Source organism: Cervus elaphus, chromosome 24 (genome assembly GCF_910594005.1).
Source record: "Cervus elaphus chromosome 24, mCerEla1.1, whole genome shotgun sequence".
In the NCBI taxonomy this organism is placed as follows: Eukaryota; Metazoa; Chordata; class Mammalia; order Artiodactyla; family Cervidae; genus Cervus; species Cervus elaphus.
Genome location: NC_057838.1, coordinates 26,459,881 through 26,474,217, shown reverse-complemented (window position 1 = coordinate 26,474,217; position 14,337 = coordinate 26,459,881). Strand labels below are relative to the sequence as shown.

The 14,337-nt window shown below is 42.5% G+C and overlaps 1 protein-coding gene and 1 non-coding gene across 4 annotated transcripts in view; both read left to right on the top strand.

Moving 5' to 3' along the window:
• The window catches only part of ULK4 (unc-51 like kinase 4), a 496,555-nt gene that overhangs the window by 331,419 nt on the left and 150,799 nt on the right, over positions 1 to 14,337 (top strand). For 2 of the 3 annotated variants that reach the window (XM_043886763.1, XM_043886761.1), the window contains one exon: positions 4,179 to 4,277. The exons of the other annotated variant lie outside the window; for it this stretch is intronic. In XM_043886763.1, the coding sequence (XP_043742698.1) occupies positions 4,179 to 4,277 (99 nt within the window). The remainder of the gene's footprint in view (positions 1 to 4,178; positions 4,278 to 14,337) is intronic. 3 annotated transcript variants of the gene reach the window in all.
• Positions 1,989 to 2,061, top strand: TRNAG-CCC. Its single transcript has one exon. It is a non-coding gene; the product is annotated as a tRNA-Gly (tRNA).

The following is a 14,337-nucleotide window of genomic DNA, read 5'->3' as shown; positions in this document are numbered from 1 at the left end:
TCTTGAGAGTCCCTTGGACTGCAAGGAGATCCAACCAGTCCATCCTAAAGGAGATCAGTCCTAGGTGTTCATTGGAAGGACTGATGTTGAACCTGAAACGCCAATACTTTGGCCACCTCATGCGAAGAGTTGACTCATTGGAAAAGACCCTGGTGCTTGGAGGGATTGGGGGCAGGAGGAGAAGGGGATGACAGAGGATGAGATGGCTGGATGGCATCACCGACTCGATGGACATGAGTTTGAATAACCTCTGGGAGTTGGTGATGGACAGGGAGGTCTGGCGTGCTGTGATTCATGGGGTTGCAAAGAGTCGGACACGACTGAGCAGCTGAACTGAACTCAGTATTCCATTGTGTATATGTACCACGTCTTCTTTAACCATTCATCTGTTGCTGGTCACTTAGGTTGCTTCCATGTCTTGGCTGTTGTAAACAGTGCTGCTGTGAACATAGGGATGCATGTATCTATAATTTTGTCTGGGTATATGTCTAGGAATGGGATTGCTAGATTATGTGGCAACTCTATTTTTAGTTTTCTGAAGAACCTCCGTACTGTTTACCACGGTAAAGCCTGCCATTCTTTTAAGGAAATTGTGAGGCTCTACAGCCTGGGACTGAGTTGTATCATCTGTGCATGGCAAGCATGTGAGTGATGGTGTTTGGGAAGCACACTGAGGATTGACTTGAATTGGTCTGGCCACACCACTGCTGGTTATACTTGAATTAAGCTTACTTAGGACATCAGACAGCAATTGCCTGAAGAACTGACTGTCCCTTATTCTCTACAAGACACCTTGTTGTGGCTCAGATGTTCAGTTGTGTCTGACTCTTTGCAACACCATGGACTGTAGCCCAGCAAGCTCCTCTGTCCCTGAAATTCTCCAGGTAAGAACACTGGAGTGGGTTGCCATTTTCTCTTCCCGACCCAGGGGTCGAACCCATGTCTCTTACATCTCCTGCATTGACAGATGGGTTCTTACCTGCCCCCTGTGTGCCAGACTCATGTAGTAATGTTATATGTAATAGGTTTATATCCTCCCTGGCCTTTTTTAATGCCAAGAAGTTAGCTGAATCCCTTCATCTCATTTAAGGTAATGCTATTAATATATTCCATTTAATATTACATACGGCTCACAAGTTGTCATTCCCACATTTTACATGTTTACAGCCTAGAGATCTCATCTGAGATCTGTTCTTAATATATCCAGTAGCTTCCTAAATGGGACCACAGGAATGCCCCGTGGTCCCCTCAAACTCAGCATGTCCAGAGCAGAGCTCAGCATCCCCCTCCCACACCATCCTCCTGCTCGCAAGCCCCACCACTCTCTTCCTGCCACGCAGACTAGAAACCTGGGAGTTATTCTTAAAATTTCCCTTTTCCATATTCCTCCTCCAGTCCTTCACCAAATCCAGTAGATTGTACCTCAAGCCCTACTGGTAGCACCTGGCTCAGTCTACCGTCTCCTCTTGTTCAGGCTGTGACAGCCTGGGGAACCAAGAAGCCAAGATGGCCAGGAGTGGGGCTGGTTGCCACCCAGCAGTGCCTGGAGTGGTGAGCTGTGGCCAGGGGCCAGGAGGACCGCAGGCAAAGGCAGAGCCCTACACAGAGAGGTCAGCAGCGACATGGTGGCAGAGGCGGGGCGCCTCTTGCTGTTAACTGAGCCCTCTGGGTGTCCCTGGTGGCTCAGCAGGTGAAGAATCCGCCTGCAGTGCAGGTTTGGTTCCTCGGTCGGGAAGATCCGCTGGAGAAGGGATCGGCTACCCACTCCAGTGTTCTTGGGCTTCCCTTGTGGCTCAGCAGGTGAAGAATCCGCCTGCAATGCAGGAGACCTGGGTTCGATCCCTGGGTTGGGAAGATCTCCTGGAGAAGGGAAAGGCTGCCCCCTCCAGTATTCTGGCCTGGAGAATTCCATGGACTGTGGAGAATTCCATAGTCCATGGCGTCACAAAGAGTTGGACATGACTGAGCAACTTACACTTCTGGGGACTTCCCTGGTAGTCCAGTGGCTAAGACTTTGCACTCCCAATGCAGAGGGCCTGGATTCGATCCCTAGTCAGGGAAGTAGATTCCACATGCCAGAACCAGGCATTCACATGCTGCAACTAAAGGTCCCACATGCCACAACTAAGACCCGGCATAGCCAAATATATAAATAAATATTAAAAAGAGAGAAAAAAGATCCCTCTGTAACATGCACACATAACGCCATGAATCTGGGAACCAAAAGGCTGACTGAGAGTGTGTGCTGTCAGGGAGCTCGAGAGACCCTGAGGGAGGCTAGCTGGGCCTCGGGTTTGTTGCTCAGCTCCCCGCATGTGATACACGTCGCACACAAAGCTGCTGCCGTGGACCTGTACCTTGGGAGGAGAGTTGAATTGCAAGTGTGTCCCTGATGTGCACGTCCCTCTGTGTAAAGCTGTAGCAATCCCTTTCTGGAACCCTCGGCTTCTCTGCAGGGAGTTGGTACCCAAATGCCGGCAGGCAGGGTTGGGACGTTTCTTGGTGATGATAAGAAATGACCGTAGGTTGTAGAGGGTCTGGAGGGCCACTGGCCGTCCGGGTGGGAGGAGTCCCACAGTGTGCGCTGTGTTTGTGGACGTGTCTCCTTGCTTACATGTGTTTGGAAAGGAAGCAGTGGCACGGTGCCCTTCACTGTCTAGGTGCTGGTTCGCAGGACTACCTTCTCTTTCCCAAGAGACGGTCATCTTCTCTAAAGGCTAATGTGCTAATGTGAAAAGGTCAGTATTCTGCCTTACATTATGCTTCAGAAGGCAAGATTAACAGCCAAGCCTCACAAAGTTTCAGACCTAGGATACTGCTACACATCTGTTTTCTGGGAGAAAGTCCCACCTTTCTGGTAGAGGCCAGGGGTTGAGGTAGAGATAGGGGAGAGGTGAGACGAAACGCCGAGCTACTGCTTACTGTCATCCCTCTTGGCTGTAGAGAGGTGCAAGCTGTTAAAAGGCAGATGTCTGATTTTCCATAATGTCTTTTTGAACCAAGGAAAGCAGGCAGCCCAGATTCCATCCATAGGCCTGAAGGCAGAAGGAGCCTTGACATTTATGAGCGGGGCCCTTAGGGTCCAGAGTAAGGACTTGAGGTGAGGCAGCCTGCTCTAAAGGCTCTGGCAAAGGTCATTACCTAGTAGTTCTGTTCTGAGTAAAATTAAAAACAGAGAGGGTATACACAAATGAAATGTGTATGTACTATAGCAAACACAATAATCAGTGAGTTCTCTCAGTGTAGAATTACTCATCTGTCATAGAAATCTCCTCTAGAATGAGACAGTTTATATAAAGCTCCTGGAAAAAGACATAGCCACTCCTTTATCACTTCTTATTTCATTGCATTCTTCCAAAGCACTGCAGACGTGTATCTGAGCCTCTTCATGCAGTAGTCGAAAGTCTTGTTGTTGTTTAGTCACTTAGTCGTGTCCAACTCTGTGACCCCATGGACTGTAGCCAACCAGGTTCCTTTGTCCATGGGATTTCCCAGGCCAGAATATTGGAGTGGGTTGCCATTTCCTTCTCCAGCGGATCTTCCTGGCCCAGGGATTGATCCAGTGGCTCCTGCCACATCTTCTGCATTGCAGATGGATTCTTTACTACTGAGTTACCAGGGAAGCCCCAGTCCAAAGCCTATTCATTCGATAAATATTTTAGATGTTATTCAAGCAGATGTGTGCATATAGAGATGGAAAACACAGTAGAATGGATTTGGTTTGCATCATAAAATGTGCATAGAAGTGCCCAGAAGAAGCGAGCTTGTGTCATTTGGAGTCATTTAGCCTGGATTCATCCTCCAGCTAAGTCATCCATTATCTGTGGGACTTCAGACACACTACGCAACCTCTCAGAACTTCAGTTTTCTCCCCTGAAAAATGGGGATAACCTCACCGTGTCTCAAGATGGTTCAGAAGAAAAAGTGCTTACCCCCCAGGGCCTGTCAGCATCAACATCATCCTGCCAGGGGCCGCCTGCGCTGTTGGTTTATCACACCCACACCCTCCCCTGTGGCCTGGGCTGGTGGCAGTGTGTGCCCTCTCTGTCACCACGCATAACTTCTCTTGGGGGCCTGCGGTTAGAGGCCTCCCCGGCCGCCGTCAGGTGTTGGACTGGTCTCCCTTAGCCAAGCTGACTAATCTCCAAGACCCCTTCCCCTCTCCTCTACCTGTTCAGGCACAGAAGTCCGGCTCAGGAGGGAGCACGCAGGCCGCGGAAGACCTGCTGCTGCTCGGCAAGCCTCTCGTAGACCTCGTCGGCCTGCTCGTCCCGCTGGTAAGAGAGCTCACGCACCTGCTCGTGCACCTCTTGGGTCGTTGCTGAGGGCCAAGTGATTATGTTAGTCTCATGATGTCTTGAGTTTCTCTGCAGTTTTGATTCCTTTCAAAACTAGAACCAAAAGAAATGTCAGAACAGTGTTTAGCCTAGAAATACTAAATTTCTACTTTAAAACCCGGGTGACTTATGATTCATTTAAGTGGATATCTAGTAAGACTGAGCCTCAAATTCTTCTTCATGGGGGTGAGGTTAAAAAAAAATCAATAAATGAATTCCAAGAAGGAAGAAGAAATCCATTGTGGGGATCAATTCTCTTTCAGAAAGATACATTAGAGTTACTTGGCATGCAGGACTCCCCTAAAATGCAGAAGCACAGGCAGACTGCTGTCTCCTTAGAAATAGACTGAAATAAGTGAAATTACACAAGACACTGCACAAGACTACAGAGTATGTGAAAAGAACCCAGTGGAGGCTTGGAGTTTGGAGCAAATGAACCTCATTATCTGTTGGACTTGCATTTCCCTGAAAATTAGCAATGTTGAACATCTTTTCATGTGCCTATTGGCCATCTGTATGTCTTTGGAGAAATGTGTATTTAGGTCTTCTGCCCATTTTTTGCTTGAGTTGTTTTTTGTTATTGAGTTGTGTGAGCTCTTTATATATTTTGGAAATACAAATGGGGCAAATACAAATGAACAGAGGGAAGGCTAACCCAAATCATGCTCTCTTTATGGACGTATAAAAGATTCAGAACATCCTCATTAAATGTAACTGATGCAATATGTGATCTGTAGCATCACATCTGTAGCATTACATCAATAGCATATAAGATTTAAACAATAAAAGTAGCTCAAAGCAGATGAAGAATCTATTTCAGGTAAACTTTGGATTCTCTTTTTCACATATGTCTCTTATGGATGGATTTTGGTGTTTGCCACATTCTGAGATTTGCTTTCTTTTAACGGTTGAATTTATTCGAATTAGAGTTATTCTTAAACTTATCTTTAGTCTTAATTTTATTGTCTTATTGTGTATTTTCTTTCTAAATGTTTTCCTAAATTAGATGTAGGGTTTAATGCAAAGCAAAGGAACCTTTATCAGGACAAAGAGAAGCACTCTACAATGGTAAAGAATAAAATGCACAGGAATATATAACTATGAACTTTTTGTGTCAAATACAGAGCATAGAACTCTAAAAATGGAGAAGAACCAGAACATACAGGGAAAAATATTTTTAAAACACAGTAGTATTGAGAGACCTAACCTATCTCTCGGAGAAGGCAATGGCAACCCACTCCAGTACTCTTGCCAGGAAAATCCCATGGACGGAGGAGCCTGGTAGGCTGCAGTCCATGGGGTTGCTAAGGGTCAGACATGACTGGGCAACTTCACTTTCACTTTTCACTTTCATGCGTTGGAGAAGGAAATGGCAACCCACTCCATTGTTCTTGCCTGGAGAATCCCAGGGACGGGGGAGCCTGGTGGGCTGCCATCTGTGGGGTCGCACAGAGTCGGACACGACTGAAGTGACTTAGCAGCAGCAGCAGCAACCTATCTCTCTCATTGCTTGATGAATCAAGTAGATAAAAATGATAATGTAGATCAGGGGTTGACAGATGAGGCAATGTGGGCTAACTCCACCCTCTTTTTGTAAGTCAAGTTCTATTGAACACAGCCACACAAGCAGTTCATTTATGCATTGTCTGCAGCTGCTTTTGCATCTCAACGGTAGAGTTGAGGAGCTACAACCTGGACTCTGTAGCTCATAAGCCTGTGATGTTTACTATCTGACTCTTTACAGAAAAAGTTAGTTGACCCTTGGTATAGAGGATATGAAAACTATAATAAGATTAATAGAAACATATCTGTCTCTCTACCCTGAAAATTGAGACTGTACCTCCTTCTCGAATTTCTGGAAACACTTCACCATGCATTAGGTTAAAAGAATATCAGTAAATATCAGAAGAATATCAATAAGTAGGAATTGTATAGACAACATATTTTAACCATAATACACTTAAAGTAGAAAGAAAAATGAAAACAATTAAAAATGCACTGTTAACAAATATTCTCAATGAGCACAAAGATCTTATGATTGTATCTCTCTGGATCTCACCAAAAGACAAAAAACACATAGTGATTTAAACAGGAGAATTTCAATATAAAGACTCTTTAAACAGTAATTGGAGAGTAAATGTAAGATTTATAAAGAACACTGTAAGTTATTCAAACGCTGAGGGAGAGTACCCAAGGAAGGACAGACTTGAAGGGTCAAGAAGCAGCAGCTAGAACTGGACATGGAACAACAGACTGGTTCCAAATTGGGAAGGGAGTACATCAAGGCTGTATATTGTCACCCTGCTTATTTAACACATGTGCAGAGTACATCATGGGAAATGCCAGGCTGGATGAAGCACAAGCTGGAATCAAGATTGCCGGGAGAAATATCAATAACCTCAAATATGTAGATGACACCACCCTTATGGCAGAAAGCAAAGAACTAAAGAGCCTCTTGATGAATGTTAAAGACGAGAGTGAAAAATTTGGCTTTAAACTCAACATTCAGAAAACTAAGATCATGGCAGATGGTCCCATCACTTCATGGCAAATAGATGGGGAAACAAAGGAAACAGTGAGAGACTTTATATTTTAGGGGGCTCCAAAATCACTGCAGATGGTGACTGCAGCCATGTAATTAAAACACTCTTGCTCCTTAGAAGGAAAGCTATGACCAACCTAGACAGTATATTTAAAAGCAGAGACATTACTTTGCTGACAGAGGTCTGTCTGGTCAAAGCTATGGTTTTTTCCAGTAGTCATGTATGGATGTGAGAGTTGGACTATAGAAAAATCTGAGCACTGAAGAATTGATGCTTTTGTACTTTGGTGTTGGAGAAGACTCTTGAGAGTCCCTTGGACTGGGCGAAGCAGATCACCAGCCCAGGTTGGATGCATGAGACAAGTGCTCAGGGCTGGTGCACTGGGAAGACCCAGAGGGATGGGATGGGGAGGGAGGATCGGGATGGGGAACACATGTAAATCCATGGCTGATTCATGTCAATGTATGGCAAAAACCACTACAATATTATAAAGTAATTAGCCTCCAACTAATAAAAATGAAAGAAAAAAAAAAACTTGAACTTTTCCACAAAAATAAAAACCATATTTGGGTGAAAAAAAAAAAAAAAAGAGTCCCTTGGACTGCAAGGATATCCAACCAGTCCATCCTAAAAGAAATCAGTCCTGAATATTCAATGGAAGGACTGATGCTAAAGCTGAAACTCCAATACTTTGGCCATCTGATAGGAAGAACTGACTAACTGGAAAAGACCCTGATGCTGGGAAAGATTGATGACAGGAGGAGAAAGGGATGACAGAGGATGAGATGGTTGGATGGCATCACCGACTTGATGGACATGAGTTTGAGCAAGCTCTGAGAGTTGGTGATGGACAGGGAAGCCTGGCGTGCTGCAGTCAGTGGGGTTGCAAAGAGTCGGACACGACTGAGTGACTGAACTGACTGACCTCTCCTCGCAGGCCTCACTGGAGATAGTGTGACTGCAGCCCACAGGACAGTGGACAGATCTGCTGGGTTGCCCCAGCCAGAGCTGGTTAACAGTCCCTGGGCAAGCAGGAAGCAACCTTCACAGTGCAGGTGCATCGTAGCCAGTGGGTAAACACACAGGGGGAGGCAGGGTTCTGATGGTGGTGGGAGGCCTGGAGGGTATGTAGGGGGATCACAGGAGATAAACCCAGAGAAGAGGACAGACAGGGGAAGTGGAGATGGCAGTGCCCTGGAAAGCCTGGAGTGCGTGATACCCCTGGGGGTGGTGGGTGTGGGGGAACAGTGGATTTCTGATCACAGGCCAGGCTAGGATGGGGGCCACAGAGGGGCCCATACTGTGGGCCCACGGAGAGGTCAGGTCTCTGTCAGATGCCATCACATTTCACACTCTGGCCAACAGTACAGCTGCCAGAAGAAATAGGAGAGCCCCTTTTGTTGTTGTTGTTTGCTTGTTTTTTTTTTTTTAAGATTAAAAAAATTTTTTTAATTGGAGGATAATTGCTTTACAATGTTGTGCCAATTTCTGCCATACAGCCACGTGAATCAGTCATAAGTATACACGTATCCTCTCTCATTTGAGCCTCCATTCTTCCCTCCCCAATCACACCCCCTCGGTCCTCACAGAGCGCTAAGCCGAGCTCCCTGTTTTATATGGCAGCTCCCCACTAGCTGTCTGTGTTACACGTGGTGATGTCTATGTCTCAGTTCTTCCCACCCTTCCCTTCCCCCAACTTTGTCCACTATTCCATTCTCTACGTCTGTGTCTCTGCGTCTGCCCTGCAAATAGATTCATTGGCACCATTTTTTTAGATTCCATGTATATGCCTTAATATACGATATTTGTTTTTCTCTTTCTTTCTTACTTCACTCTCTGTAACAGGTCTTAGGTTCATGCACCTCAGTTCAACTGACTCAAATTCATTCCTTTTTATGGTTGAGTAATATTCCATCATATATATTGTGTATATATATATATGTATATATATACCACAACTTCTTTATCCATTCAACTGTCAATGGACATTTCAGTCATTTCTGTGTCCTGGCTACCGTAAATAGTGCTGCAGTGACCATTGGGGTACTTTCTGTGTCTTTTTCAGTTATGGTTTTCTTAGGGTATATACCTAGTAGTGGGATTGCTGGGTTATATGGTAGTTTTATTCCTACTCTTTGAGCGATCTCCATACTGCTCAATATCAGAAAAACAAACAACTATATCAAAAAATGGGCAAAGACCTAAACAGACATTTCTCTGAAGAAGACATACCAGCTGGGCAACAAACACATGAAAATATACTCAATATCTCTCATTATTAGAGAACTGCAAGTCAATACTATAATCAGGTGTCACCTCATACTAGTCAGAATGGCCATTATCTGAAAAATCTGTAAACAATAAATGCTGGAGAGGATATAGAGGAAAGGGAACCCTCTTGTACTGTTGGTGGGAATGTAAATTGATACAGTCCCTTCTGGCTGCAATGTGTTCCCTGAGATATTTTCGCCAGACTTTGGAACTCTGAACTCTTATTAATAGTAACTTAATCACACTTAGGTTCTAGTACGTTAGCCAAACATTTACCTAAAGTATGTGAACTCAGTTGTATACATACATATTTATCACTGAAGTCATTAGCTTTAAAAATAGCCTGCAACAAACATTCAATTTATCTTCTCTGGAAAAGATAATACACATTTATATCTATGTATAAAGTAAAGAAAAACAGACATAAGGCTATTGAGGGCCTCAACTGGAGCACGTACAGACCAAAGATAAATTTTACATTGGTTGTTAAAAAATGTAATAAGTTACAGAATGAGGTGTTGGAATTGCTTTCCCACAAGGAAAAATAAGCAGACTTGTAGTTTTCAGTGGACTTGGGTAACTGTAGAGGTATTTTGCCTAAAGGAAGGAGAATGAACTTGTTAGCTTTTGAGGTTCTTTTCAGATAGGGTCCTGTGAACGTAAGCATGCTTATCCTTCAGGGAATAGGAAACCTGTCAAACCATGTTTATCCTATGCCCTATGGGATCATAATGAACTGTGAGGATAAGACGGCGATTTCAAGTCTGTCTCGAGTATGTACTGGTTCGAGAATATGATGATTCGAGACTCTCTTCCCAGAAAAATGCCTAGGCTTACCTATATTCTCTACATAAAACATAATTTCAAGGGGATCTTTGAACCCTCAGTTGGTAACTATAGTATAAGATATGGCCAATCAAAGATGTAACAATTTGACTGTGTCTCCTGAAGAAAAGATAAATCAAAGTAATTGTTTGACCTGAATTTTTTTTTGTTTTGAAAAAATAGAAAGCCAGGCTGTACTTCCAGGATGAATTTTGTAACTAGGTAATTAATTGCTATTAAAAAAAAATATGCTACAGATTCCTCTTCCCTATATTAAGATAAGTATTTTCAAATTTGTAAGAGATAACTGGTCTTAAATTTTTCTTTGTTATATGCCAAAGTTGCCAGTCTTTAGCCTGGCTTATACTTTTCGTATTAGCCATGCCTTTCTCATCCACTGAAACACTGACTCTGCCGCTTGGGTAGGATTGCAGTCCTCATCTGATATCTCCACTATTGATCTCCTAAAATATTGGCTGGATAACTTTTTTTTTTTTTTTTTAGTGAAATGTCTGACAGTTCTTCTTGTAAACTTGTAGCCTCCTGACAAAAAATTTTTGAATTACAGAGATCCAACATATCCTCTGCAGTTGGTAATATACAAGATCCTCAACATACCTTCATAAGCATCCTGCCCAAGATCAAGGAGCAGCCACTGCGCACACAGACCTGCCAGTTTATCACACAGTGGTGGTGGTGTTCAGTTGCTAAGTCATGACCCAACTCTTTGCGACCCTGTGGGCTGCAGCATGCCAGGCTTCCCTGTCCTTCACTATCTCCTGGAATTTGCTCAAACTCATGTCCATTGAATCAGTGATGCCATCCAACCATCTCATCCTCTGTCATCCTCTTCCCTTGCCCTCAATCTTTCCCAAATCAGAGTATCTTCCTATGAGATGGCCAAAGTATTGGAGCTCCAACTTCAACATCAGCCCTTCCAATGAATATTCAGGGTTGATTTCCTTTAGGATTGACTGGTTTGATTTCCTTGCTGTCCAGGGGACTCTCAAGAGTCTTCTCCAACACCACAATTCGAAAGCATCAATTCTTTGGTGCTCAGCCTTCTTTATGGTCCAGCTCTCACATTCATACATGATTACTGGAAAAACCGTAGCTTTGACTATACAGACCTTTGTTGGCCAAGTGATGTCTCTGCTTTTTAGTATGCTGTCTAGATTTGTCATAGCTTTCTTCCAAAGAGCGAGTATCTTTTAGTTTCATGGCTACAGTCATCATCTGCAATGATTTTGGAGCCCAAGAAAATAAAATCTGTCACTGCTTCCACTTTTTCTTTATCTTTCATTAAGTGATGGGACTGCATGCCATAATAAAGTCTTTTGAATGTTGAGTCAGTGCAATATAGAAAATTTTGTGCTATACTTCTAAGTTCCATGGGGCCTGTGGAGGGAATAACTAACTACATTATTTGGGGCAAGGAAGAAGGGCAAAATTTACCCTCTTAATCATTTTAAGTGCATAGTTCAGTGGTATTAAATACATTCATAATGTTGCGCAGTCATCACCACCTCTGTAATTCTTCTCATCTTTTAAACTTAAAATTCTACCTACTAAATAATAACTGTCCAATCCCCACTCCCCACAGTCCTTATCAACCACCATTCTATTTTTTGTCTCTGTGATTTTGACTGTTCTAATCACTTCATATAAGTAGAGTCATATAGCATTTGTCAGTTTGTGAATGGCTTATTTCTTTTGTCATAATATCCTCGAGGTTCATCTGTATTAGCATACATCAGAATTTCCTCCCTTTTTAAGGTGGAATAATATTCTGTTGTATGTCTAGGCCACATTTTGCTTATTGATTCATCTGTTGCTGGACACACTTGGGTGGCTTTCCAGTTTTAGCTATTGTGAATAACTCTACTGTGAACATGGATATACAAATATCTTTTGGAGACTCTGTACCAATTTTTTTTACTATACCCAGATATGAAATTACTAGATCCTATGGTAATTTTAAATAAGTTCTTTGTCCAGTTTTTAATTATGTTGTTTCTTTTTTGTTGTTGAATATTAGAAAGTCCCTGTATATTCTGAATGCTAATCCATTATCAAATATGTTATGAAAATACTTTATGACATTCTGTGGATTGCCTTTTTACTCTGCTGATATTGTCTTTGGATGGACAGTTTTAAGAACTTCATAAATTTTCATGATTTGCCTAATTTCTCATTTGCTGCCTGTACGTTTTGTGTCATATCCAAGAAATCACTGCCAAATCTGGTATCATGAAGTTTTTTCCCTATGTTTCTTCTGAGAATTTTATAGTTTTAGGTCTTACATTTAGCTGTTTCATTAACTTTGAGTTTATTTTTGTGTGTGTTGTTAGATAAGCGTCCAGCTTCATTCTTTTTGAATGTGCAGATCCAGTTTTCTCAGAACCATTTGTTGAAAAGATTGGTTTTTCCCATTAAATGGTCTTCATGCCCTTGTTAAAAAGTATTTAACTACATATGTGAGGGTTTATTTCTGGAATCTCTCTTTCATTGGTCTCTATGTCAGTCTTCATGCTGTTACCATATGTGTTTGATCATTGTAGAGTAAATTTTAAAATCTAGAAGTCCAGCTATGTTGTCCTTTTTCAAGATTGTTTTGGCTATTTTGGGCCATTTGAAGTTACATATGGATTTTTGGATGGGGTTTTCTATTTCTGCAAAAAACTTCATTGGGATTTTGAGAAGGATTGCATCAAATCTGTAGATTGCTTTAGGTAATATTGCTGTGTATTATTTTGCTTGATTTTCATATACTGAATCATCATTGTGTTCCAGGAGTAAAGCCCACTTGTTCATGGCATTTGATATTTTAATATGCTGATGAGCTTGGTTTTCCAGAATTTTGTTGAAGAGGTTTGCATCAGGGGTCATCAGGGTTATTCATCTGTAGTTCTATTTTTTTATAGTGTCTTTTTCTGGGGTTAGAATCAGGATAATGCTGGACTCATGGAATATGTTAGATGTTCCCTTCTCTTCAAATTTTGGGAAAAGTTTGAGAAGAATTAGTATTAGTTCTTTTTAAAATGTTTGACATAATTCATTAATGAAACCCTGAAGTGTCTGGGGCACTAAGATCCTGCAAGCTGCAAGGTGTGGCCAAAAATATAAATAAATAAAAGGAAAAATAGACTTTAAAAAGTCACATTATCTCAGTTGGCATCTGGCATGAGCAGCTGAATTGGTGTTTGAGGTGTAGCTGAGGACCCTGGTTCCTCAGGCAGTAATGAATCTGCCTGCAATGCGGGCAAGCCGGGTTCAATCCCTGAGTCAGGAAGATCCCCGGGAGAAGGGAATGGCAACCCACTCTATTATTCTTGCCTGGAAAATCCCATGGACAGAGGAGCCTGGTGGGCTACATTCCATGGGTTGCAGAGTCAGACACGACTGAGCAACTGACACTGACTTTGTGTAGCCAGGGAGGCGGCCTTGTTTGTATGCCTCCACTTCCTCCTGGAGAGTCTCCGCTCTTTGTTCTGGATTGCAGAGACTTAATACTGATTCAGTCTCCTTGCTGGCTACAGTTCTGTTCACATTTTCTGCTTCTTTAGGATTCAGTCTTGGAAGATGTTGTGTTTCTGGGAATTTTTTCAAAATTGTTTTTGTAGAAATTGTTTAATTTGTTCTAAAACATTCATGGAATACAAAGAATCTTAGCATAGCCAAGGCAACTATCGAAGAAAATAAAGTTGAAGGGTTTAACACTACCTCATGTCAAGATGTACGCAAAGTTATTATAATCAAAATGGTGATGTATTGGTGGAAAGATACTTTTGAGGTTTGTGGATATGTTTCTTATCTTGCTTGCTCTATATTATAAATATGTACAGTTTCTTTGCCTGCCAATTATGCTTGAAGCAAACTTTTAAAACATAAAGTCCCTTTGAAGTTACTCTATTATTATCATTTCTTCCAGAATGAATTCTGCTGGTGATCTTTGTGTTCAGTGGTCTTCTTCATTTTAGGCTTCCTTTCTAGTCAGACTCATTAAGAGAAGTTATTTGTACTGTATGACGCTGCTGTTTCTTTTCTCTGCGCTAATGCCTTGCTATGACTGCTCTGGGTCCCCAGATTCCCATATTATGGTGATACTGGATGTGTCGCAAATCTAGACTCCGAGCCTGTCGAGGATTTGGCACAGGTTCTGTTGCTGCTGTTTTCAGTAGAGCAGCTTCATTTATTCGTGGAAGCCCCAAGGCTGGAACAGCTATTTCAGCTTCCTTTCGTGAACAGGGAACTCCAGCCTCCACTTCACATTCTGGGCCTGACTTTTGTCCTAGCCCAAACACGGGCTCTGGCCCCAATTATATTGGTGTTCCTAGTTGCTGCTTCTAACAGCTTTTGAA